General features: G+C 38.5%; 1 protein-coding gene across 3 annotated transcripts in view; it reads right to left on the minus strand.

The window, feature by feature from the left end:
- Positions 1–1,268: 1,268 nt before the first annotated feature.
- The window catches only part of HMGCR (3-hydroxy-3-methylglutaryl-CoA reductase), a 53,576-nt gene continuing 27,776 nt past the window's right edge, over positions 1,269–27,068 (minus strand). The window contains exons 1-20 of one of the 3 annotated variants that reach the window (XM_082836157.1): positions 22,438–22,507; positions 17,217–17,404; positions 16,680–16,791; positions 16,313–16,400; positions 14,900–14,984; positions 13,900–14,005; positions 10,748–10,854; positions 10,527–10,643; positions 9,946–10,094; positions 9,580–9,827; positions 9,292–9,470; positions 8,066–8,260; positions 7,571–7,729; positions 7,272–7,429; positions 6,439–6,544; positions 4,644–4,814; positions 4,202–4,342; positions 3,958–4,116; positions 3,359–3,513; positions 1,269–3,214 (exon numbers count right to left, since the gene is read on the minus strand). In XM_082836157.1, coding sequence (XP_082692283.1) covers positions 3,160–3,214; positions 3,359–3,513; positions 3,958–4,116; positions 4,202–4,342; positions 4,644–4,814; positions 6,439–6,544; positions 7,272–7,429; positions 7,571–7,729; positions 8,066–8,260; positions 9,292–9,470; positions 9,580–9,827; positions 9,946–10,094; positions 10,527–10,643; positions 10,748–10,854; positions 13,900–14,005; positions 14,900–14,984; positions 16,313–16,400; positions 16,680–16,791; positions 17,217–17,381 — 2,655 coding nt within the window. In that variant the 5' untranslated portion in view covers positions 17,382–17,404; positions 22,438–22,507 and the 3' untranslated portion in view covers positions 1,269–3,159. Of the gene's footprint in view, positions 3,215–3,358; positions 3,514–3,957; positions 4,117–4,201; positions 4,343–4,643; positions 4,815–6,438; positions 6,545–7,271; positions 7,430–7,570; positions 7,730–8,065; positions 8,261–9,291; positions 9,471–9,579; positions 9,828–9,945; positions 10,095–10,526; positions 10,644–10,747; positions 10,855–13,899; positions 14,006–14,899; positions 14,985–16,312; positions 16,401–16,679; positions 16,792–17,216; positions 17,405–22,437; positions 22,508–27,068 lie in introns of those variants that run through there. The other 2 variants (XM_082836158.1, XM_082836159.1) reach the window with 2 other exon arrangements.

Genomic DNA, 27,068 nt, shown 5'->3' on the forward strand with positions numbered 1-27,068 from the left:
TTCTGAATAAACACAACTTTCTAATACCATTTATTCACAGTATCACCAGGCACTTCACACTGAAACCCAGCACCGTTAGAGCAGCAACAGCAATACTAGAAAGAAATGCGGAAGTCCCAGCCCCACCCAAGACCAAGGGAATCAGCCCAGGTGAGTGTGCTGTACTGGAGCTGGAGAATCCCTGGATTACAACTCTCTCGTGTCCCACCTCCTAACTCCAGCTGGTGGCACGAGGGTCTCTCCCACTGGCCTTAGAGAACAACTGTGTGGAAGTGTCTTACATCCTGATACAAGAGTACCCACACCTCCCTCGGGAGCTCCCAAACTTGCTCAGGAAGAAAAGAACAAAAAGTATGTGTGTGTGTGATGGAAGGAGGGGTTCCATGCATCTCATAATGGAAAAGGGAATCTGTTAAGATATAAATAAATCATTTGCCATCTTCTTTTGGCTTGCAGTGTAGAAGTTATCTTTTTGCTAACTGGGCGAAGTTCATTCTTAATAAATTCAAGTCATGTCCAGAACAGAAAGACAGCTTGAGTAACATTGGTCTTGAAAAAGAATTCCTATAGTGAATTTACTGCTCTTACTTGAACCTTCTGTACACAGTGGATTTGTATTGATGTTTTGCTGTTCTGTGTCCTCTTGTTTGAGCTCAGACCCTTCAATGTGAGATGTTCTCTTTGGATTTAATTCTCCATACTCTCCAAAGATGAGGAAAAATCCTGTGCTGCCACATGCATCTCACTGCTCATCAAATCACCTGAGCAGTAAGGGGACGAAACTTTCCCATCTCCTGTCCAGCTTGCCCCACTCTCGAGAGGGCCGACCAGACAAGTGATCACATGCCATTTTGGGAGAAAAATTCAAAATGATTCTCAAGTATCTGGGCTTAGTTCTTAGTGGCTCATACACACCTGTTCACCTCTAACTATGGCAGAAGTATAGTCAAAAATCACCAGAATTTGGGATTTTAAAGAGGCCAGCCTCAGCTATATAAGCTGTACTGTCAGCTGATACAGCTTATGTACATACCTGCAATGGCCATTTGGTTTTGGCTGCCCAACCTTTATGGCCTCTTCCTCTCAACTGTCATACCCCCAATATCCACAAGTAGTCCATGATGATAAATCTGAACTACTCAAAGTATAAGAAAGATAGTTTTAATATATGTATAACCCTGGCCTGCTGTTCCTGTTGTAGAGTGGGAGAAGACAATGGGAATGATAAATGGGTTTTGGGGCACCTAGTGTGAATTACAGGGTACCACTCTGGCCAGACTTTAAAGCTTCCAGGTCTCAGACAGGCCTATGGTTAATCCAAACAAAAAAGGTTACTGATTACACTTATCAGTATTAACCTCCTTTTCATAATTTACTGGAACTGGGGAAAAAGTATAACAAAATGTATACAATTTAGTAACTGTACAAAACATTAGTTTAGCAAGATATTGGTTACAGTCACCAAAATGAAGACTCAAAATATTTCTCATTGCCACTTCCATGAAAAATTCAGATAAAAAGTCACTGGATGAAAAGTCACAACAGAAGCAATTTAAACTTTACATAAAACAGAAATTGTCAATCTTCCCCAACAATGCAGACACAATCACTCAGAGGCTCTCTGTACTGCCACGGCATTACTGGAATGTTTCTCAGAGTCCATCTTCTACATGAGCCATCAGCTTTCCAAGACCAACACTTGAAGCATTAGATGTAATACAAAATAAGGAGTTCTTTATTATTTATACAAAAGTTGTACATTAAAAAAAAAAAATTAAGATTCAACAACTCTGCTGACCCCCTGAGGAAGATTTTATGGGTCCATCAAAGAGCCCTGTGTGGATGTTTCAGTCACCAACCTCCTGGCCACAGGACAAGGGACACTCCCTCCACGGCCATTCACACGGCGCCTTCACTGGCTCTGAAAGCTGACTTTCCCCTTCATTAGGCTCAACAAGCAAGCCAGGCTTTCCTGGACAACATTAAAGAACACTGCCTTCTCTGGCCCAAGCTTAGAGTGTTTTACCAGTATATCGGGTGATTTTTGTTTATTTCTTGAACACTTTCAATAAACTCCTAGCACAAGAAGCTTTATTACAACATATACAAATTTGGTACAGTTCTTTACAAAAAACTACCTAGATTTTTCAGCTAAATAAATTTAAGTGTCTTTTAAGAAATTAAATTTGGCTTCAAGAAATGGTAATTTTCTTCCAAACTTGTGTTTTCTACCCCCTGAGTTCTAAGAGAGGTCACAGACTTGTATGTCATTGATAAACAGAGTCACCTTTGTCTAAGCAATATTAAGAGCTCTTGCATCTTTCATAAAAAGCACAAAACTCTGTTTCTTAAAGGCTTATATGCTGAAAGATATGTTATAGCCAATCTAGACAAACATTTGTATTTAGACAAGAGTCCTCTCTGAACAAATAGCCTGCAGAGATAAATGCAGTGATTTTTTTTCTTGAAAGAGAACTGTTTAGCACTGCTTAGCACATTATTCTGTAATTTGGGAATAAGAGTAATTCTTCCTCTGAAGAAAGCAGGTCCCCTTCTGAAGAATCCTGTTGCCTATCACCTCCAAAAATCAAAATAGACCAGCACCAAATGAAGTATTCGTTTACAAAAAATAAACTTAGCTCTTATTTTTTTTTAAAGGTCTACAACCCAGACTTAATAAATTAACTATGAAATCAGGAGTTTTGTCAGCTATAGTATAATTTAAAAATCCATTTTCAAATCCATTTTCAACCCAGGATTGGGGCTAGGGCGGGTGTGGACAGGAGGAGGGTTTAATCTCACACTGATCACCGTGAACTCCAAGAATTTTATCAAAAGAAAACTTGTTTTTCCAGCTGTATTCTCTTTCAGAAGTGTGCTGTAGCTTACCATCTGTGATACTATAAAGGCATAATATCCATGTTGAGATCTTTCCAAAGAGCACAGCATGTAAAGCACGTAAACTTCTCAGGTCTGAGAACTCTGCATGGAAAGAAGAACCTCAGACTTTCTGAAAGAGCCAAAAACCAAGCAGTCGTCTCACTGATCATGTCTATTCATCCTCAACAAGACACTGCATCGAGCTTTTTTAATTCACAGATTTTATGTTAGTCCTTTAGAACCAAACGCCTGTGTTTCAGTTCTGAACTGTCGGGCTATTCAAGCTGCCTTCTTAGTGCAAGTTCCTTGGAAGTCTTGTAAATTTATCTTTGACCTACAGCAGAAAAAGACAAAGGAGAGATATACAAAATATCAGGAACGCAAAATTTTAAGTTAGGACTTGTATCTGAGAAGTAGGTTTTTCTACTGCATATTTTAAGTATAGGGAAAACATATTAAACAAATCTTTAAGTCTTACCTGTTGTGGATCATGTGACTTCTGACAAGATGTCCTGCTGCCAATGCTGCCAACAGAGACAATTCTCCAGCCATCACTGTACCGCACACAATTCGGGCAAGCTGCCGGGCGTTTTCCCCAGGATTGTCTTTGCACGCTCCCTGAACACCTAGCATCTGCAGCCAGGGACAGACACAGCAGGACTCACCCTTCAAGGCATGGCAACAACTTCCTATTCAATCAATTAAAATGAGGGCAACTACAATGGCATTAGAATAGAACCAGGCTCCAGTGGAAGTACTACATTTCCAAGATCTGACAGCCAGTACTAACAATGGAATACACCACAGTGAACCTAACATCCACAGCCTGGCTGGAAGTGCACTTACTCAGAGCAGATGAACAATCATTTGCTCTCTTAATCTACTTTCTCAATTTACTAAGCCTGTGCCTGAACATGCTTTACTTGGACACACTGGATTAGGCCGGTGGGAAACGAATGAAAAGACCGGCTAAAATAGAGAGGGGAGCGATATGTGGTATCAGGCAGAAACACAAAGAATCCCAACGAGTCAGAACTAGGCTTGAGGTCACTGGAGCCTGTGCCCCATGTGTCTTACCTGCAGACATGCTTGCTGAGGGAGCAGGTTAGTCCCACCACCCACAGTCCCTATTTCTATAGATGGCATGGTGCAGCTGATATACAAGTCTTCATTTGTGGGACCACTTGCTTCTATTAAAGTAATACAGTTTGAACTACCAACATTCTGTGCTGCATCCTTAAAAAAACAGAAAGGAAAAAATATAAAACTTATCTCACTTAGAACAACGCAAGACAAGAAAGGTGGAGGCTGGCGCCCTCACCTGTCCACAGGCAATGTAGATGGCAGTTACAATGTTTGCTGCGTGGGCATTGAAGCCACCGATGCTCCCAGCCATGGCAGAGCCCACCAGATTTTTATTAATGTTGACCTCAATCATGGCCTCTGTAGTAGTCTTTAGTACCTAGAAAACAGAGTGGTGCACATCTTACATCTTCCCCCAGAAGATTCAGGAGTGGGTTACCCAGATCTACTTTCTGTACCTCCAGAAAACAAGGGAGTGTAGACGTGGCCCCATGTAAGCCCCATCCTCAATAAGAAGATTATCAGTAAGGTCTGTTCCTGTGAATGCCACCCACAGGCAGATGGGTGAGATAAGATAAAACACACCCGTATATTCAAGTTTACTTAACCCTTAATATTACTTTTCCCAATTTTGTAATCCAATGAAAGATTAACAAAATAAAAGTCATCCAATCACTCACTTCTCTGACAACCTTGGCTGGAATTACAGCTTCACAAACAACAGACTTTCCTCTTCCCTCTATCCAATTTATAGCAGCAGGTTTCTTGTCAGTACAGTAGTTACCACTAACTGCCAGAATCTGCATTTCAGGGAAATACTCGTGAAGCTTTGAAAGTGCTTTCTCTGTACCCTATTAGCCAGAAACAAACAAACAAACAGCAACAGCAAAAACTGTATTAAAAGTTATTTATAAATCAGAGGCTTTATTTGTATCTAATAATACTAACACTTCTAAATATAAGAACTATAATAATCTTTTCCTAATACGTTTTTAGATATGAAAATGGAGTTCTTTATAGTCATTGATGAATAGGATGATGAGAATATAATGAGAATATTAAAAAAAACTCATTGAGAATATAATACTGTATTCATGTCACTGGGGAGTGAGTACTCAATCCACCATCAACATGTAATAAATTCCCTCTTCTAGTTATTAAATTGTTACCCAAAGGCCCAAGTTACCGAGCCTGTAAAGAGAAGTCAGACATTAAAGTAAATCTTGTTGTTAACGGAAAGTCATTAGGATTTACATAAAATGTAAACAAGCCTTCCAATGACTTCCAATTAAGTTAAATTAATTCAATTAACTCACACTTCAAAAACACAAAACATACTTATTGGCAATTTAAGTGTTTTTTTTTTAATTGTGGTAAAATACACAAAACATAGAATTCACCATCTTAACTATTTTCAAGTGTATAGTTCAGTAGTGTTAAGTACATTCACATTGTGTGTAAGCAATCTCCAGAACTCTTTGTCTTGCAAAACTGAAACTCTATACCCATTAAACTCCTCATTCCACTTAGCCCCTGGTAACCACCCTTCTTTCAGTCCCTATGAATTTAACTAATCTAGGGAACTCTTAAGTGGGAATCATACAGTATTTGTCTTTCTGTGACCAGACTATTTCACTTAGTAAGTGAACCTCAAGGCTCATCCATATTTAGCATGTGTCAGAATTTCCTTTCTTTTTAGGGTTGAATAACATTCCACTGTATGTACATACCACACTTTATTTATCCATTCATCTGCTGATGGACACTTGGGCTGCTTCTAGCTTTTGGCTATTGTGAATGCTGCTATGAACATGGCTATACGAACGTCTTTTTGAGATCCTGCTTGTAATTCTATTTTTATTTTTTTCAGGAACTGCTATACTATTTATTGGAAAATTTTAAAGCGTATGTATTTAGTCACTATACTCTCTTTCTGAATAGTCCTTATAACAGGTAAAAAGCACAATTAGCCTAGCTAATTGACTTTAACATTTTACATTTCTATCTGATAAACAACAAATATCAGTAGAATAAAATTTAAGCTATACACAATCTTCTAAAGAGATAATTAAAGGAACTATACACACATGAACTTGGCTTCTTAAATATGTCTTGAAGCCTCTAGAAGAGGTCAGCTTTCAGGTTTAAGAAAGTTTTGAAGAACAAATCCCCAGATTCCTCCCAGCCCTTCTGAGTAGACCCAGAACATGTACAATGTTAAGTCTAAATATATCAAATACAAACACCACCAATCAACAAATGCCTGCTTTATATAACATGAGTTACATGAATCAATATTTACCTTTCAATAAAAATCTTTCAATCAGTTAACTCTTTGAGTAAGTAGTATGTGTACATGGTACAAAATTCAAAAGTACAGGAGGGAATAGAGGGAATAAAGTAAAGAGCAAGTCTGTTCCCCCCCTCCAGGGACAGTCACTCCTGCAAGTTCTCATATAGTCCATCCATGCTCACCTTTGAAATCATGTTCATCCCCATGGCATCACCTGACTTCGACTGGAAACGGATGTAAAGGTTGCGTCCAGCCACACTCATCTGAAGTTTCTGTAGACGTGCAAATCTGTAAATAAAAGAAGCAAAGACTTTATATTTTACTTTTTTAAGGAAATGGAAGTTATCTTAAAGTCTACCTTAGTTGGTTCATTTTACACATAAGAGAAAACTCATGGAGACTACATATTAAATGTACCTTCTTTAATTAAACATTATATTAGAATACTACTTCAACTCTGTCTCATTCTTACATGCTGCAAGAAGGAAGGGCTGCAGAAAGTCATGTCATCATAAATAAACTTTAAAAGTTCAAATGAAAGCAAGCATATAAGCTTGAACTATAGTGGGGTTATCATTTGTATTGATTATACTTCTTTATAAATTTAATTTTTTGTATTCAAAGTAAATCTGCTATACTAATATTTACCTCTATCCTGCTTGGAAAATCTTTTTCTCAGGCAATTCTGCCCTAGGGCAAGTTTTGGTCAAAACTCTTGTAGGGCAAAGTAATAGCCTAATCAAAGTGAGCCTTATAAAACCAACACACAAACTCACAAGCTCACGCTATTTTTTTCTAATTAACCTTTATGGAGATATTCATTTGTATCAACATTCTGCTCCCCCCACCCCAACCAAGCATTAATATTACTTATTTTGAAAGAATGGATTGAAAGTTGATATTTTATTACATCACCTTAGGCAGTCAATACGTTAACAGTTATGTTTAGCCATCCTAGAAGATGGCACTGGTTCTGAAATAAACATAAATGCACATATAAGCCCCCCACACACACCTGCTGGTGCTGTCGAATGCCTCCTTTATCACTGTGAACCCTTCAGGTGTCTCGAGCCAGGCCTTCACTTCTGCAGAGTCACAAGCACGGGGAAAACGCACCACTGGGCCACGAGTGATCCCGTCTGCAAGGATTCGGCTGCTGGCACCTCCACCAAGCTATGAAGAGTATGTTACAAAAGCATGTTAATCCTGAAAACAGTTCTGCTTGTCCCAAAAGGTGTCCTTGATTGTCCCCAAATTTCTTCTCACTGCCTAGAGTGTATCTTAAAACAGGCAAATATATAAATGCCAACTTACACCTATTGCTCTGCAGCCTCTATTAGTACTGGCCACAAGACAACCTTCTGTTGTTGCCATTGGAACCTGAAATTCTTTTTCATCCAGGCACAGAGGTCCTGCCACTCCAACAGGGATGGGCATATAACCGATAACATTCTCACAGCAAGCTCCCATCACCTAAAAGGTAAAGTCAGGCACCAAGTGAAAATCTATATAGCAAATACCCAGCCCTTGTCATTAATAACTTTCTTCAAACTTAATGCTTTAGTGTATTTTTCAACCAAGTTTTTTATTTACTCTTTAAAAGTCTTGAGTAATGACTATAAATAAAAACAGGAAAAATATTTTTTAATTTTGATGACCTATATCATAAGCAGAATACAAAATGACAGTAAAATGAGTTAAAAAGGAAGATGTTTTATAAAACTATGTACGTATAAAAGACAAGTCAAGAAAAAGACTGAAAAACTAAAGCTACAAAGCAAAGCTGCTCAAATCAAGAAAATAACATACCAAGGAGTAGTTATAGTCCCTGTAGGGCAGATACTGGAGAGAAGAAGGCTCTGGAAGTTTTCTGGAAAGTAACTGTCGACGAATAGATACACCTCGTTCATAGGTTTCCATCAGAGTTTCCAATTTGTAAGCTGGGATATGCTTAGCATTGACTAATTGGATGATCTCAGCATCACTAAGGAATTTTGCACCTTTCTAAAGAAATGGGGAAAAAATAGAAGGGGGTTGGATAGAGGGAAATGAAAAAAGACTTGAAGAACCATACTTCATACTCTTCATAATAAATAGACCATTTAATACAAACAGTGCTCTCCATAGAACTAAAACACAAGTACTTTAAGAACCCAAAGGAATTTGAAGTTCTAAAGAAGGAGATGATTTAAGTAGAAATAAGAACATCAAAATAAAGACAAATTCTTTATAAAAATGTGAAAACTAAACAAATGTTAAACCAAAAACACTAAATTGTTCAAGTGATGTTCATAGAAAAAAAAATTCCGATTAAGATGCTGACACCCACCCTATAAGTTTTGTAATACAGCATGACAGTTGAGATACTGGTACACATGTTAATAAGAATGAGGGAAAGGAAACTGATGAAGAAAAACACAATCTGTTCTCACTCATATGCACATAAATTAGGAATGAACCAGAGTAAGCAGATACGGATAGAACACAATAGTCACGCTAACTCATGAGCAGACTGTAGGCAGGACATCCTGTTCAAACATCAGAAAGAAAAAAAGCCTCCTCAGGAGGCTCAAGCTTACTTTAAAAAACCAAACCAAACAAAAAGCCCCCAAAACCTTTCTTCTTTCTCTGAAGTTCATTTCTGTGTGAAAACTTTCCTAGGCCTTAACACATATGAGAATACAGCAGTTGCTCATCTCTTTAATAAACAGTAATAAAGTAGAAAGAGCACTGTGACACTTGAGTCAGTAAATCTTGGACTCTTGATCCTAGCTTTACCATTTCCTAGATGTTTTACTTTGGGACATACTTAATTAACCCTCCTGGAGCTTACATTTTCTCATCTGAAAAATGGAGAAAATTCCACCTATCTTACAAGGTTGTAGGGAATAAATAAATAAGACCAGTACCTGTAAACCATGCAACAGTGTGCCCAGAACTTAGGTACTCAGTAGCTATAACTTCCTTCCTTCCTTTAATAAAAAAGCTCCTTTTCTTAAGAAAGATACCAGCTTGAGTTTGTTTTATTTTCTCACCTCTGCATTCCCAAGTATCTGCAGACATTCTTCATTAGGCCGCGGCTCCATGGGAAGTTCAATTTCAGGTTCCTGTGTCTCTAGTTCCAGTGAAGTATTGAGTAAGGAGGAGTTACCAACCACAAATGTAGCTCTGTTTGAGGTGTCAGTTTCTGCCACTAAGGGTTTTATAACCTCAACTGTTCAAGAGATCAAAAGAAATCTCACAACACTGAACTTCTAAAAATGACTCGACTTCTTGACAAATCAACAGTGGAAGAATGGAAAATGAAGAGAATAAGAAATCACCTTTTCTTTCTCTGTTTATCCTGGCCTCCTCCTCCACTGCATGGAATTTCTGGTCATTTCTAACCAGTATAGGGTCACGTCTACAACAATCATCTGCAACTTTCTTTTGGGTCACTACAGGAGATGTGATAGGGTTTTTTAACGAGAGTGTAGATTCTGTCTCTGCTTGTTCAAAGAAGATATACTTGACAGCCAGAAGGAGAGCTAAACTTAGGGTAATAACTTGTTCAATATCCATGCTGATCATTCTGAATAAAAGAAAGCAAATTAAAATGTTATTACTCAAATACAAAAGGCACACCTAAATTCTCAGTAGCATAGAGTGCTATGATTCATAGACAACAAAGTAGGGCTCAGGGAACTTACTTAGAGAGATAAAACTGCCATAGGGAAACACTTGGTTCAATTCTCTTCGACACATTTTCATCCAATCCTAAAGAAACCTTAGAATTGTCTGCTGGAGAAGGATCGGCTATCCAGCGACTGTGAGCGTGAACAAGAACTAAGCCTAGAGACTGAAATAAAAATGTAAAAATCATGTATCCTCTGCATATCAATGGAACCTAAACTCATCCTGTGCAACTGGATAATTAAACACTACCATCCTCCCATGGCCTCCCTTACCATGAAAAGAAAGACCCAGGCTTGCTATGTGACTGACTAAAGCAATGGCCCCATTGAACAGCTGAAAACATTCCCAAAAAAAGAACAGATTTTCAAAGAGAGATAAAGTGGAAGAACTTGAAAAATCTATTTAGGGCAGAGAGAAAACCAGGGGCCTCAAAGAAATGAGAAAAAAAGATAGAAAAAGAAAAAAAAAAGGGAAGAGGAACATCAGTGAAAGAGCCAAAAATTGCACAAAGACAACAAGAAGGAAAAAAAATTGAAAAGCAGAATATGATACTGGAACTAAAAATAATGAAAGAAGAATAAAACTGTATAATTACCATAATCATCTTAACCCTCTGAGTAACAGGATTTGGTTTATTTTCTTCTTCTTCTAAAACTCGGGCAAAATGGCTGAGCTGCCAAATTGGACGACCCTCGCGGCTTTCCCGAGAAAGCTACAAAGTAAGTGAGCACCACGTTAGAAGGTGCTAATATTCTTCAGGTGAACTAACATGAAAAATATTACTCTTCTACTAATATAAGTAAGAACTGCTCTTACCTCTAAAACCAAGGACACACACGCTGGGAAGAAAGTCATGAACACGAAGTAGTTGGCGAGAACTGACATGCAGCCAAAGCAGCACATAATTTCAAGTTGACGCACCCCTGGTTAGAGAAAAATTAAATGCATCAGCTAGTAAAGCAGTATGTGTATTTCTGATGCTGCATACATCACAAGGACTCTTCCTATAGGTAGACAAATACGTGGAAGTATTAGTATATTAAGCTCTTTGCCATCTACTGGAAAAAGAATTAGAAACTCAGAGGTGCTGTGAAGCCTGAGCACACAGAGGATAACTTCCTCGAGGGCAGCGACCTTGGCTTCTCCCATGTCCCCAACGTCACAATGCCAGGCACGGCAGCGTTTAATATCCGTCTGATCATCCCCTTTGATCAAATGGTGTACTCTGTTTTGAGACAGGATATCAAGGACAGTCAACTCTAATGGAGCAAACTCCTCCCACCCCATTATACTACTGATCCAATCCCACTCATCACCACAAAAGCAATTCACCTGTGGACCAAGGACTTTTTGTAAAAAACACACTGCCAGTTATACCATTCCTGATATAGTATCATAATAAGTATTTTATGTGTACTACTCAGCTCTGTTTTCAATATAACCTCTGTGGTGTCTACTGATGTTCTTACAATTTTGGTTCATTTCATTGATCTGTTTGAAAAATGATATAATGCAAAAAGGCAACCCAAGATCCAAAGTTAACAAATGTTCCATTACAAAATGCTTGCAGTATCACTTGGTAATCTTCTCAAATAGAAGGGAACAGAGCTGGGGAAAGATTAGATTACCAAATCCTACTCCCTCTCTTTACAAATAAACTTGAATATAAAATATAAAACGTATTTCTGATGTTATTCACATTAAATATAAAAATGTTTTGAAATAGATATAAAAATTGATTCCCTTCTCCCATAAAGACTGCTAACTAGAGTAATACAAAAAAACCCTCAATGTTGTATTTTATTTTCTGAATCGTAATAGATCATTTGACTAAATAATAGAAAAAAAGCATACATTGTATTTTCTAAAAATTCTATAGCTATTACCCTCAAATGCAGAAATTCAAGAGAATACAAAATTACAATGACAAAAGCATTATGAACAACCTATATTTAAAAAGTAGCCAAATGTAATCTTTTCAAACTTGAGACTATCAAACCCATATTGACCATTGCTTTTTACCACCTGGCTACCTACTCTTTCCCTTTGTACAACAGTAACTACTGTCGTCATAGGTTCTTCAGGCATTCTTCCTTACTCTGTCCCAGTGGCGCAGCCTCTTTGTGCCACTTTTTTACTACAAGGAGGAAGCACCAATCTACAAGTTCCAAGAAGTAAAGACTTTTTAAAATTTTTTTACTGGCTTTCCAAAGGTTTACTTTCCTAGTTAGTATGTGTTAAATCTGTCCTTTTATTCTACCCTAAGCCAAATCCCTAATTTTACCATTTCTGTATGGCTGTAAATGCCTCCTAGCTGGGTTTTCCAATATCAAATCTAATCACTTCCTTTGTCCACTGCTCTGACTTATGACCAAACTCATCACCCTACTTTCCACATCAGTCTCCACTGCTTTCCACATCAGTTTCAAATGAATAATCCTTGGTTTCACAGCCCACTACCAGTTCCTAGCTAATCCTCTCATCTTCTTACATACTGTTCGGCTTGTATAAAATCACATAGGTATATTTCACCTGATCAAAAACATTTTTTCTTGACTGTGGTGGCAGTTACATGACTACATCTTTGTCAATACTCAAAACTATACCCAAAAAATAAATTTTAAGAAATGTACATTTAAAAAAATAATTTTAAAAAATCTTTGCTAAATAAACTTTGAATGACAGGTAAAATAACTGAATAAATAATAAATTTACCCTCAGAAAGTTAGCAGAAACATTATATATATTTAACATACTATCTAGTGAACAGACCTCAACTAATAATAGCAACTAACTGCTCTCTTAAAAGTTAGATAATACACTTCTGAAAGAATGAAACCCCTTATTGAGGGCACTAAGGCACCAGGAAATACACTAGAATAGTAGTTAACTAAGTGTGACCCTCATGAGAAAGCCAGAAAATCTAGTCTTAGTTGATTAGGAAACCTTGACAACAGCATGATATATTCATTCTGGCAAATTTCCATATGAGGCCATAATTTTTGTCCTATATAATGGAGTCCTGTGTTTGATATTTAATATCTAATTCTCTACTATCCAATTAAGGATGAAGAAACATGTGTTGAGGTCAGTGCTGGCTAAGTGCTAAGATGTACTGCATACTGTCTGATTAAATCTTCCTAACCACTCAGTTAGGTGGACCCAACTTAGATCTGTCCACCTCCTGACTTTTGCACTGTCTCCTACATGACAATTAAAATACAAGGAACCAAGTCATTAATTTAGTCCAGACAACAGCGGAGGCTGGAAGATGCTTTCTAAATGAGCCTAGAATACAATCTTGGTTAAAAACCAAAAAGCAAATAAAAACACCTTAAAGTCATCAAAAAAGTAGAGCACAGGAAAAGATGATGAGATAGTAAGAGTGAAAATAAATCAGGGGACTTCCCTGGTGGTGCAGCGGTTGAGAATCCACCTGCCAATGCAGGGGACATGGGTTCAAGCCCTGGTCCGGGAAGATCCCACACGCTGCAGAGCAACTAAGACCGTGCGCCACAACTACGGAGCCTGTGCTCTAGAGCCCGCGAGCCACAACTACTGAGTCCACATGCCACAACTACTGAAGCCCGCGTGCCTAGAGCCCTGCTCCGCAACAAGAGAAACCACTGCAATTAGAAGCCCGCGCACTGCAACAAAGAGTAGCCCCCGCTCAATGCAACTAGAGAAAGCCCGCCCACAGCAACAAAGACCTAATGCCGCCAAATATTTAAAATAATTAATTAATTAATGTAAAAAAAAAAAGAAATCGGTAACCTACTAAGTTTTTGCTAAAGCAGACAGACATAAGGTCAGATCAGATATACCCACATATTCATACAATTAAAAAATTTTAAGAGTAATGTCAGACTTTTAAAAGTCAGAATTTAAGAGTAATTGATACAATTTAATATATTCCTTTTTCTCTTCTACAAACTCATTTTAAAATATATTAAAAACTGTTTACAAACCTGACATGGTACCAACTCCAATCACAAGACATTCTACAAGAGCATCAAGGGTGAATGTGGGACCTAAAATTGCCATCCCACGAGCAATGTTTTCCCTTACTTCATCCTAAAACACAGACCAAACATATCATGAGGGTAAGGTACAAAGTAACTTTTAAAAATGTTAGCGCATCCAAGGGCTTCTACTAAACCTAATTTACTATATTAAGAATAAAATACACAATATGCTAAGACTAACAGGCATTCCAGATACAAAGGATAATACAGAGGACTAAAGAAAGAATATATACACTGCCCTGCTTTCCCCATCCACTGAACGAGATATTTCTTAGGAAGAGTCCTTTGAAGTGGTGCATTAATCCTGCCATTTAAATCCCACATAAATCCTACATTTTATACTTTGGCTACCACTGACAGAAGTTCTTAGTTGCAAATTTTCTGAGATCATATTAGTATTATGAAACCTAAATATCCTTGTCAAAATGCTCAAATGATCATAAATATTCATCAAATACATAATCAGGGCAGAAGTACACGATATTTTATACTGTTACTCAGCGTTATTAAAAATGTTACGTTCTTTAAAGTGACTAATGAACACCAAGATAAAACTTTAGATGGGAAATAATGCTAGTGTTAATTCACGGGGTTTAGAAATCAATCTACCCTGAGATTCTTCCATTAGATCCTGTCTGTTCTCTGGTATGTTTCACTAGGTAGATACTCCAATTTATCCAAAAGACATAATACCTTACGTTCTGAAAACTTCAAAAAGGAAAATAGGGAAGATTCCAAATTCTAGAAGCTGTGGAATTACAACTGAGTTGTCAGATAAATGGGACAGTTCCTAGGGCTCCTAGGAAGACCAGTCTTAGGACTTGACAAAATTGCAGGCAATTCCTGAATCTTGAACTGTGAAGAAACTCTATTAATCTTTCCTATTAATGTAAACAATCTGAAAAAAAGGATACTACTAACATTCATGTCTTATAAATAATACCTGTGAGTTGGAACTGAGGGCAAACTTTGCTAGTGCACTTGCTCTGGAAAGGTCAATCAGCAGTAGGAAGAAGGGCAAAGCTTCACTGGGGGAAGAAAAAAAGAAAACAAGATGATCAGGTATTATTTAACAAAAGAAAAAATATTACCGAAAAGTCCCTTCCTAAAACAAAACTCCCCCCCCCCCTCGTCCCATGCCTTGTATGAGCTCTGGCATGTGTTACCTCTTTGCAGAACAAAAGGTATAACCTATATTCCTTTGACATCCTCAAAGCTAAATATATTAGTCACTCAAAATATTTAAGAATATTTTTAATGTTAAAAATGTAAATATATTTATACAGAAACAACTTCTGATAATTCTATAGCAAAATATCATCCTTAGTTAAAAAAAAAATGTGTCCTTGTGAATCACCATGGGGGAAAAAGAGGAATACAGGTGTCCCCCACTTTTCGAAAGTTTGCTTTACGCCACTTCTCTTTTATGAAAGACCTACATAGTAACCATTTTTGCTAACCAAAAGAAATCCAAACAAGGTTTTCACTTTGACAAAAAAAGGTGAAAAGAGAAAGTAGCATTCAGTGTTTGTTTTGCAGGGAACCGTTACAGAGGCAGTGGGTACCTGGAGCAGACAGAGAGAACGGCACTGCCTGGGAACTACACTTAGCATCTCAGCACCGAGCTGCCATAGCTTTGAACTGTGTCTGTAAACACGGTGCTTTACCTTGATTTATTGTGTGCATCCCTTCAAAGATGTGTCCCAAGGCAACTGCTTCGTCACTTACAAAAGGTTTCATAGGAAAGGTGTACTTTCAGATAGCAGGGGAAACCTGTATACTGTATGCAATTCTTTTTTCATTAATTACTATCTATAGAAGAATACACTGAACAACCTTTCTAGAGACCAAATTGGCGATAACAGCACTTAAAAGCCCTAAAAACCTACACAGCCACTGTTTCACTACTAGGAATGTATCCTAAGAAAATGACTATGAATACAAACAAAAATTTAGCTACAAAGACATTTATCACAGTGTTGTTATTAATGGGGGAAATTAAATAACCTAACAATCCAACCTAGAGGATAGGGGAATACTAGACAGCTATTACAAATAATTTAGTTTAGCATTAAGGACATGCAAAGATGTTGATAAACTATTATAAAGCATAAAAGTTATAAAGCAGTATATACAGTATGATCTCAGAAGTTTTCTTTAAGTATAAAAAAGTGGGACAGGATATATACTAAAACATTAACAGGTATTAAAATTAGCTAAATGATTACATGAAAAATTTTCCCATATTTTCTATAAACTTTTGATAATTTACATACTATAATGCTTTATATCATAGAGAAGAACAGTTCTTAACAATATATTTTAAAAGAAAGTATATTTATGCTTAAATACTTACTTCAAGCCTGTCAATTCTTTATCTAAGAAATGAATGACAACTGTACTGAATACAAAACTTGAGAAAATTGTGAAGAGTCCAGCAATACCTAAAATGACAAAATTCAGCAAACTGAAAAAACTTCAGCCTTTTTTACACACACAATAACAAACAGTCCCATATGCTATTCTGAGAGAAATAATACTATTTTCTCCAGATTATTAAAGTCTCAAATAGCAGAACGTCTAACTTGAATAAAAAGAAATAAAAGTATTGAATACATGCAGCACACACATTTCCACACACATGATTTAAACAAACAGGTAAATTTCCACAGTAAATCAAAAATTTGATAGCACACAAAAAGGTTAATATATAAAATTATTACCCAAAATATATTTTGATCCAAGTTGGCGTAAATTCTGGAACTGGAAGTAAATATACAGGATTGCTATGCATCGTGTTATTGTCAGAATTATGATGTCACTGCTCAAGACATCCTATTGGGAGAGATAGAAAAGAAAAATCCAAATCAAAAATAAGAATTTTTATTTTGCATGCATCATTAGTTTACATACCATCATGATAGTATAAATTTAGGCACAAGTCAAATAAAATATTACAATGCAAATCAAAAATTTACTCCTAATTTTTAAACAATCTAATGTTTAAGCCGATCATTTTTCACTGTTAGTCACTTATGAAAGCTATATTTCTCAAGTAAAGTCAATTACACTCATTTGTATACCAAAAGCAAAAGAGAAGTATTTCCAGTGCATTTCCATACTATATAAGTAAATGGAAGTTATGAATACTGAAATAAAAATTCTACTCATAAGTTTTTTTGATTATGTGGTCTCTAAAAGGAGACACTCTTTAGAAATTCAAAATGTATTTAGTCAATAATCAGATTAATCTCACAAACCTCTTCAAACTTTGGACATTCATAATTCCAACCACAGATCTTATCGTTACCAGTAAACATGTTCATGGACATCATACAGATGGTCAGTGTCACTGTCCCCACTATGACTTCCCAGGGATGGGAAGCCACAAAGAGGCCATGCATTCGGAAGAGTCTTGACAACATTGTAGCTGAAGAATCCTTGGATCCTGGAAGGAATATCAAGTATGAACACTTAGTATACAGCTCACTGTATTCTTAGGAAAACATTTTAAGGAAAAGTGCATTGTAAACCCTGATTTGTATGCAGCGTCTTGTATATTAAGAATAAAACTATTTGACAGTATTCCTTATAATTCTGGAAAATAATTACAAAATTAAAATAAGAGGACTGTTATTACTTCTTTACTCACAACACTTAAATCCTCTATTATTCACTAACAAACAACTTAAAAGCAGCTTTTTCTTACCAGTTGTATGAATTAGAGCATTTAAGATCAAACCAAATAACACCTCAGCCCGATTATTATCTGAGGCAAGGAGGAGAGCAATAAAGCACAAAACAAAAGTGAGAAACAACCATTCACATTTATTTTGATTACCCTGACACAAAATGCATATAAGCACCCTCTTCATTCTATACATTCTAGTTATGCAAAAGATAAATACCAAACAATCTACTTGTTCAGTGTCCTCCTGTAAATCATTATCTTAGTTTATAAAGCTCTTCAAGGGCAGGAGTCCATTAGACTTTTCCATTCCATAAAACACATGGCATAATATGTCACTAGCAAAATGTTTAATAAACTTCCCAATGTTGCTGTCACCAGAGGACTTTTCCCAAACTTTAACAGCATTTAATAAAAATGCTGGAACAGTACTTGAATAAGAGGATGGCTGGCCAAAGTAGACATCTACAGCATTGAAAAATTCCCAACAGAATATGGGTTATTTTGACCTAATGACTACCATGGCAAAACTTTTCCATGTTTGCCGGCTAAATAAGAGTAATAATAATTTTGATATTCTGGTTTAAAAAAAAATCTAGTATAGTTATTAATCTCTAATATAGGAACTTGCAAGCCTTCTTACACTAAAATTAATGCTTATGATAAAGCATATTAACTACCCATAAAAATCAATTAAGATTTAATTTTAAGGCCACTGATTGACAGACTATCAAGAATTCAAATGAATCTCACATTTATGGTAATAATTAAGAAAGTGATTCATTTATTGAAGAAAGAAAATAAAAAGGAACCAAATTAAGGAAAATAAAGCATTAATCTATTTAAAGTGTTAGGGAAAAGAAAATAAGAGATGGCTTTTACAAACCAAAGCAATTACTAAGCGTCACCTCTCACTGCATCACTCAATGTTCTCTATTCTCTACATTTCAGCCACACCAGGCCACCAAATAGATACCTGGTTTCCAAACCACAGGTCACAACCCTTCACTGGATCGATGAGATCATGAAATCAAGTTTATGAGTCAGAACAAATATTTTAAAATAAAAGGAAAAAGAGAAAAAATCTGTGGGTAAGGCATGTGGTATGGGTAGATATTATTTTTTGAAACATTACGTTTCATGAAATTATACATATGAGTGTTTGTACTGGCTTCCGACATAACATGTATTTCTTATTGTGGGTCTCAATTTTAAAAGGCGGGCGGGTCACTGGAATGTATAAATGTGGCATGCATCTGCCTGTGTTTATTCAGGCTTTTTCAACCTTCCTCCCTGAGGCCTATTGCTCATTTCATCCTCCAGCACATTGCATTCATACATAGCAGTTGCTCAACAAATACCTGCTAATTAAAAATAAATTCTTAAGCTACAGTAGCATGCATTTTATTGACACGTCTCGAAACAGACCTAAAGATGACTTTTTTAAAGATATGGATATAACTCCCCCACTTCAAGCCCCCCAGTTCTCTGCATTCAGAGAACATATTAAGGGAGGATGGGGTTGGGAAGGGAGGCTATACATTTCCTATACTATCCTGGAAAATGAACAATAACAAACATACTTTCTATTAAATTAGCAGGGACTTGGACTTAAAGTATTGGAGAATATTAATCATATCTTAGATTTGAACTCTACTTCATTTCAACTAAAAGCCTCATAAGAGCCTAGATTTTCATGACAGCCTTCTATCACATAACTTCCTTATATTTAAAAACAAAAAAACAAAACTCTATAAACTAGTCTAAAGGATCAACTAGCATCAGTGTTGCAGAAGATGAATTAACTAAAAACACATTTTGAAACTAGGTCAAAGTTTCTAACACTCTCTCCCCGCAAGCCCTCTCAATTTAGAATATTCCCTTAACAAGAAAATGTATTCTTCACTATTAAAAAGTTAATTCAGTTGAATTAAAATCTGAGCTGCTATCAAGAAGGCACCCCAATTTGATCACAAATAGGTTTAGCATTATTAATCTATAATTATGTATTAGGGACATTATGTTTTCCCTCAAAAGCTTCATGGTAGCATTGTCAATACTGGAACATTTCTTTCCTAGGTGTAAAGTCATCTTTGCAACATTCCGGAAAAGATTTACACGTGATACCGTGACATGATCTCATAAACCATCTCCAAACACAGAGAACCTCACCTATTTGGAAATACAAAATGAGTAACCAAATGTACAAAGGTGTGTCAAAAGTAACTATAATTGCACATTTCCCACTAGCACCCTCTCCATTTCCCTGTGTTTTTGCACATCATTTAAATGCCATGGAATCCAATCTTCCAACTTCATCAGCAGTTGCAAGTGGCACTAGCAGGCAATAGACAGCTCATGCCAATTCAAAGTACAGTATTTAGGCCATGCTGCAATAAAAATAAATTTTAGTTTTAAAAATCAAGTTAGGCAATGTATGCCTTGCTTATTCAGACTGAAGTATGCTGCAAACATTTCACAGATTATTCAAAAGAATAGATAATTTAAATTAAATTGAATCCCCAAACTCTAATTCAATATGCTACAAAAACCACCTACTATGGCCAATTGCAGAAAAAGATGCTTTGGCATCCTACTCTGATTCTTTCCTCCCACTCAGCACTCTTCCTGTGCTACACATTCCAGTATTTGATTATACACTATCTTACATTGTTCTCATATTAATTGCTGTGTACGTTTTGTCTCTTTGAAGGCAAGAACCATGTAGGGGACTTCCCTGGTGGCGCAGTGGTTAAGAATCCGCCTGCCAATGCAGGGGACACAGGTTCGAGCCCTGGTCCAGGAGGATCCCACATGCCACGGAGCAACTAAGCCCGTGCGCCAGAACTACTGAATTCAGCCCGTGAGCCACAACTACTGAAGCCCGTGCACCTAGAGCCTATGCTCTGCAACAAGAGAAACCACCGCAATGAGAAGCCCACGTACCACAACGAAGAGCAGCCCTCGCTCAACCGCAAGTAGAGAAAGCCCATGCATAGCAACAAAGACCCAACGCAGCCAAAAATAAATAAATAAACAAACAACAAATAAATAAACCATGTCTTGTACGGAGTCATTTTTATTCCAACAGGATCGAGAATTCTGCTGCTCAACCCAGTATCCTATGGAAAAAAAAAATTCTCACACTGGAATCAGGAAACCTGGATTCTACACCCAATTCTATGACATGGTGTGCCTCTGTGTAAGTCACATATCTTTTTATTCACTTATGAAGCTAGAGCTCCAAAGTTCCTTAACAAAGGCAAGTATTAAGTGAACCATATGAAACTGCTATTTTTTTGTATGGGAAAAATGGTCAAATGTCAAATATCAGCAATTTCATATGGTCAACCTAAACAGATAGTGATATAGATGTGTTAATCTATCCATGGGCTAGAAACTGGATCATACAAGAATAAAAAGAGCACATGCACATGCGTGCGCACACACTTCATCTTGAAATGCTTATGCCACACACACAACCGTTTTCACATGTTAATGATGTAATCTTTGCACATTTTTTAAGCCTTCATATTACTAACTCCCATTGTCTTTACTGCCAAGTTTATCACAAGTTGGAAAGACACTATCACCAAGCAGGCCCTCACAATCCAGTCTGTCACACTCTGGGCCTTTCTAGATTACCTCTAAATCAAAAAATGTCTTTCATTGCACGGAGAAAAAAAATAATTCACAAGCAAACATAAAAAATACATTCTCTACATTGCGTGACGCTAAAATTTTACACGATTACTTAGTACGGCCTGGAAACAGATGTTTCCCATGACTTTTCAGGACCAAGTCTAAGAAGGCTTGTCCTCAAAGATCTGAAAAATTTCAAACGACCATTTAAGATGAAGTACATCAACCTCCTCCTACTGCAAAAACTGACTGTTCTATTTGCGAGTCTCCAAGGTATGTTCTTCCTTATCAAAATACCAAAACCAAATATTCCGAAAAACCTACAAGGTTTGGACTAAAGGACATCAGCAATCAGCACCAAGGAGACTACGCCCCCTGACCAAAAAAAAAAAAAAAAAAAAGGAGAAGAAGAAAGAAGGAGAGGAAGGAGACGGAGAGGAAGAATCGTTGAAGTCTTCGGGCAAGTCTCTACCTTGGGCTCTGCATCCTCTCAATCCCATTTCTCCTGGAAATAACCAGACGCATCTATGCAGATCCACGGTTCTTTCACGGCTCTGAGTTAGTCAGCAGCATTTAAGGTGCTGACGAACAGCAGCGCCAGGGCGTGAGCCCAGTGATAACTGCAAGCCTGGGCGTGAACGCCCACACCTGACAGACCTTCTCGCGTTCCCTCCCCAACCTGCGGGCCTGGCTGCCCCACAGCCCACCAGCATTCCTCGAATTAAGGGGACTCCGAGATCACCCTGCCTGGCACCCTTTCCGCCCCGACGATCGTGACTGCTTGGCCAGCACCGCCGACTTCGGACAGGGCCAGCGAACGCGGCGCCGCCCCGCCGGTCCACCGATGGAGACGGGAGCCCAGAAGAGGCCGGCCCGCCCCCCTCCCCTCTGGCCCAGCTTGGCCCGCGGGCTCCCAGCTTGGCCCGCGGGCTCCCCGGCATAGATGCGGGCCGCCACTCGGCCAGCCGCACGTCAAGGACGTCTCCTCGCAGTCCCCGCGGGACCCGGGCGCCACCCCGGGCAAAGCCGCCAGCGCAGCTCCCCCCGGGTCGGCAGGAGGTGCCGGCTGCCCCTTTCCAGGGCCGGACGGAACTCGAGAACCGCCACCTGCACGACCCTAACCCGCTCCCGCCCACCGCCGCCCTCCTCACCTCCCTATCTCACCAGAGGCCACAGTCCCCGGGAGCTGGCGCTCCGCGCGTCTCCAGTCAACGAAGACGCGGAGCGGAAGAAACCTTTGCTTCTACGCACGCTCGGAGCCGGACGAGCCTGTGACCAATAAGGAAGGATCGTCCGATCGTCTAGCCAATCATCTGGGGGTTGCTCGGCCTGACGGCGCTACGTCACGAACGGTCGCCTTAACAACCGCCCACAGCTCTCACCCGTGCTGAGAACGGGCACCGCACCATCTCTCACCATGGCTCAGCCAACCAATAGCCAGTCGAATCCCAGCACTAGGGCCTGCCTATTGGTCACAGAGCCGTGGGGGCGCACGCATGGAAGCTGCCTAGGCGAAGACGATAGGGGATCTGCCGGGTGGAGTGTCCTACGGCCCAGGACCTGAGCTGGGGTCATTGTGGCTGTGAGAGTACAATGGCCAGGAGTAGTAGGGAGCAGAATTGGGGCGTGAAGATAAACGCAGGGTCAGGTCAAGGATAGAATGCACAATTACTTGGTGGAAAGAGGTGGAGGTGGCCCTGAAAACCAGGATGTACAAAAGGGAAGGTGGCAGCAAGGAGCAACCCAAACCTCAAGCTGACCCATTTCCGAAACGCAAACCGACACTTTCCTGTGATTTACCCATTCCCGTAAATAGTGTAAATGGCTCCAGTCATGGGGTTTCTCTCTCCCTCCTCCTCTTCCCCCATCTCCCTCCTTCTCTTCCCCCCTTCTCTCCCTCTCTCCCTACAGCACAAGGCACTAGGCACAGACTGTCGATTCGCTCTGAAATGTGCCTGCTTTTTTGTCGTGTCTGCTTTCCCTCTGATCCCTCCCTGCTGCAGACCTTTATTATCTCTTGCCTGAAATAATGCAATAGCCTCTCCTAACTGGTCTCTCCACGCTTAGGTGCTTCCACCTTCCAATCCTATTATTCCGTTGGCCTACCCCCAAATTACCAAGAGTTTGCTCATTGTCTGTTGAATTAAAGAAATTGGCAACCCCAATATGGCCCTACCCCACATTTCTTGTTTATCTCTCACTATTTCCTGTGTCAACCCTACATTTCAGCCAAAAGAGTAACTGACCTTTTTTCAGTCACACTCAGTACCTTTTTGCTCCCTGTTTATGTTCTCTGTTTAATCTGGACATGCCTGCACATTTCAACTGTTGAAATCCTAACTCTCCTTCAAGGACTATTTCATATGTCACCTCGTTTCCTGATGCCCTCAAATACAGTCATCTCTCCCTACTCTGAACACCCATAACATGTCCATATTCTGTGACCTGTATTATTATTATGTGGAACTTTCTTAAGAACAGGAATTGCAATCCCCTCAACGTTTAAAGACCTATATTTTGAAACGCAGTCCCTGGTACCCACTATACACTCAGGAGGAGTTTTAATAAACTATTATCTTGATAAATTCTCATAATCCTTATGAAACAGATATTTCCATTTACAAGAAAAAATGAGTTTGTTAAACAACTTGCTTTAGATCACATAGATAATAATTTGGAAAACTGAGATTTGAACACATATCTAAAACTTATACTGGTTCTACTATCCTCCACTGCTTCAGTATAGGATCTTTATTCATATCTCTTTACGAAATACTTTTCAAGCACCCATTATGTGCAACGCACCTTGGTTGGCACTGGAGTTATAGCAGCCACATGAGAGACATGGAAACTTCCTTTATAAACCTTATACCCCTTCATAAAATTAGATGACTGTTAAATATTTGTTGAATTGATCATAATGGAAGGAAAGAGTTTTCACAGTGAAGAAGACTAAGGGGAACTAACCAAAAACTAAAGTATCCTATTATGAGTCTTATCAAAAGAAAGAAGAAGAAAGAAAAAAAGATCTGTAAGTACTCAGAGCTAGAAACTTTGTTGTACTTTTAATGTCCCCAGAAGTCAAAAGGACCAGCTATCTCAGAATTATAAGTTACAGATTATATAAATGCTTACTAATATAAATTCAAATAAGGATTATGAAGGTGTTTCAACAAAAAGTCTTTAGACCAAGATCTGGAAACTGTATTCCCAAACTCGGCTTAATTAAGAACTCCAGTGAGATTATGAGTTCAAAAGCAAGTAATAAAGAAACTCTAATTGTCTAGTTTTATGTTCTTAAAACAACTTCTATATGATTCCCAATTTATGTCAAAAGGATCTTTATGCACTTAAATAATAATTTGTACTTAATGATAAATCACAAAATTTGACAAGGACACACATAGAAGGGGAAAGTGGGAGCGTGGGGACAAAGGAATCTGTGCTTTCTTCTTTTGTGGGTTTACCCTCACAGCAAAGAGTTTATAAAAGTACAATTTTAAGAGATCTAAATTTAAAGTAGTGAATGGCCCACATTGCCATCTTTATCCACATAGCTCTTAGTATTTACTTATATAAGTATGTTAGCCCTCCATACTTTTCCTTCTTCTTGTTGTCATAGGCCATGCTTTAGGATGAGGAATTATAACAGGAACAGTAATAACAATAGTAGTAAAATTTTATATAGCTCTTTCTATGCACTAGCCACTTTTCTAAGTGCTTTATTTTTATTAACTCCTTTAATTCTCATAACATTCGGAAAGCATTAGTAGAATCTGCATTTTACAAATGATGGAGCTACAGAAACAGAGAAGTTAAGTAATCTGCCTAGGTTTACACAGCTGGAATATGAACTTTGAAGTCCATTTCCTGAGCACATGCTCTAAACCACTCCACTGTGCTATCTTGCACATATCATGATTGTTGAAGCCTCTGATGATCCATTGTGAAAGACCTTTCATAACATCAACAAAGAGTTTTACTTATTTATTTCCCATTCACAGTTCCCAGCTGTGTTCAAATTTATATCTTCCAGCTTTGGGTAATTTTCTCTCTCTCTTTGTCTTGCACAAATGTTTTTTTTTTTATTTCAGGGATGTCTTTTTTAACTAGTACATTACAACTGATAACTGGTCACTTAGCTTTTGGCAGATGTTGTGATTGATTATCGCTCCTGCTCAAGGTCAAGAAATATTCACGGAGGAGCTACTCTGTGCTAGGCAAAGGGCTAGGCACTCAAGGTACAGATTCTTATATGTATATATATATTTTACCTGTGCCGCACGGCATGTGGAATCTTAGTTCCCCAACTAGGGATTGAACCCACGCCCCCTGCAGTGGAAGCGCAGTCTTTTTTTTTTTTTTTTTAATTTATTTATTTATTTGGCTGTGCAGGTCTTAGTTGCGGCATGCAGGATCTTTTAGTTGTGGCGTGTGGGATCTAGCTCCCTGACTAGGGATCGAACCCGGGCCCCCTGCATTGGGAGCGGGGAGGCTTAGCCACTGGACCGCCAGGGAAGTCCCTCAAGGTGCAGATTTAAATAAGAAAACATACACAAACGGATCCTTCCAGATAACGTGGTAAGGGTTCTGAGTGAGGTATGCCAAGGGTCCACTGAGAAAAGAGGTAGGGCATGGAGTTGGGGTGCAGGGTGTTTTGAACAAGGGGAGGAAGTGGTTTGAAGGAAGGCTATTGTAGGCACTAGAGTCAAGATTGTGAGCATGAGAATGGAGGTGACAGACACAGGAGCAGAACATTTAATTAGGCAGAAATCTTGAAGTACTGTAGGATATGAGATATTTAAAAGGTGAGGAAGTCATGAGCAGGTTGGCTGATCTCAAGTTTCTACTGGTGGCATCTCACGTGGGCCAAAGTCTTGGCTATTCCTCTTTTTAAATTTTTTTTGCTATTTTACTTCAGTAGCAAAACTTAGAATGCTGCTTCTTTGTTTCTAAAACTTTCTAAACAGAAATCAATAGCTGGAGCCTCTCTTGAAGTTAGGAGCAAAGGTCTCTGCAGGAGAGTGTGCCCACAGTTAAAGATTTCTTCTGTCCACCAAACCTGCTTTCACTGTTTAATAGTGATTTTCTTTACAGTTTCCCCATTCCTCTCTTTAGGCCCTTCCCCAGCTTTGTAGAATCAGTTGGGGAGTGGGTATGAGATATATTGGAATATATATATTTTTTCTTTTAAAGGAATTTACACTCCTCAGGAAAAAAGAATGTTCAGACAGCATATCAATAGAAACAGCATATCTATAATGAGGAGTAAACATCTATTCCCGAGATTCTTAGGGATTCTTGGCTAGGGTGACTGGTTCCCAAAAAAGTCAATGAAAGACCAATAAAAGGGGAAAGAAAAAGAACACATTTTGACCCAAGTGTGAGCACCACTTTTTCTCCTTCAATAACAAACCTGGTCCTGGTCTCAGTTGATAAGAGTGGAGTGAGCCATTTACTATAAAATCTGTATCCGGCTCAGTTGTCAAGTCCCCAGTATCTTCCTCCTGTTCACCTTCATTCTTCCAATCCCAACCTCTTCCTTCAGCTTTATATTTGCTCCCAGTTGAGGGAGGAAATTATAATGGTGGGAGAAAAAACAAGGCAAGTGTAAAAGAAAATAAAGAAGGATAGGGGCGCAAGGGGGCTCTCTTCAGCTTCCCTGAGCAACTCCATTGAAAGAAAAGACAAAGAACAATTGCCCAGGCCTGCAAATAGTAGGCCATCTTTTAATATGAAAGTACTGTCGCTCGTACGTAAATATGGCCCAAAAAGTATATAG

This window comes from Leucopleurus acutus (genome assembly GCF_964270905.1).
Source record: "Leucopleurus acutus genome assembly, chromosome: 3".
NCBI lineage: Eukaryota > Metazoa > Chordata > Mammalia > Artiodactyla > Delphinidae > Leucopleurus > Leucopleurus acutus.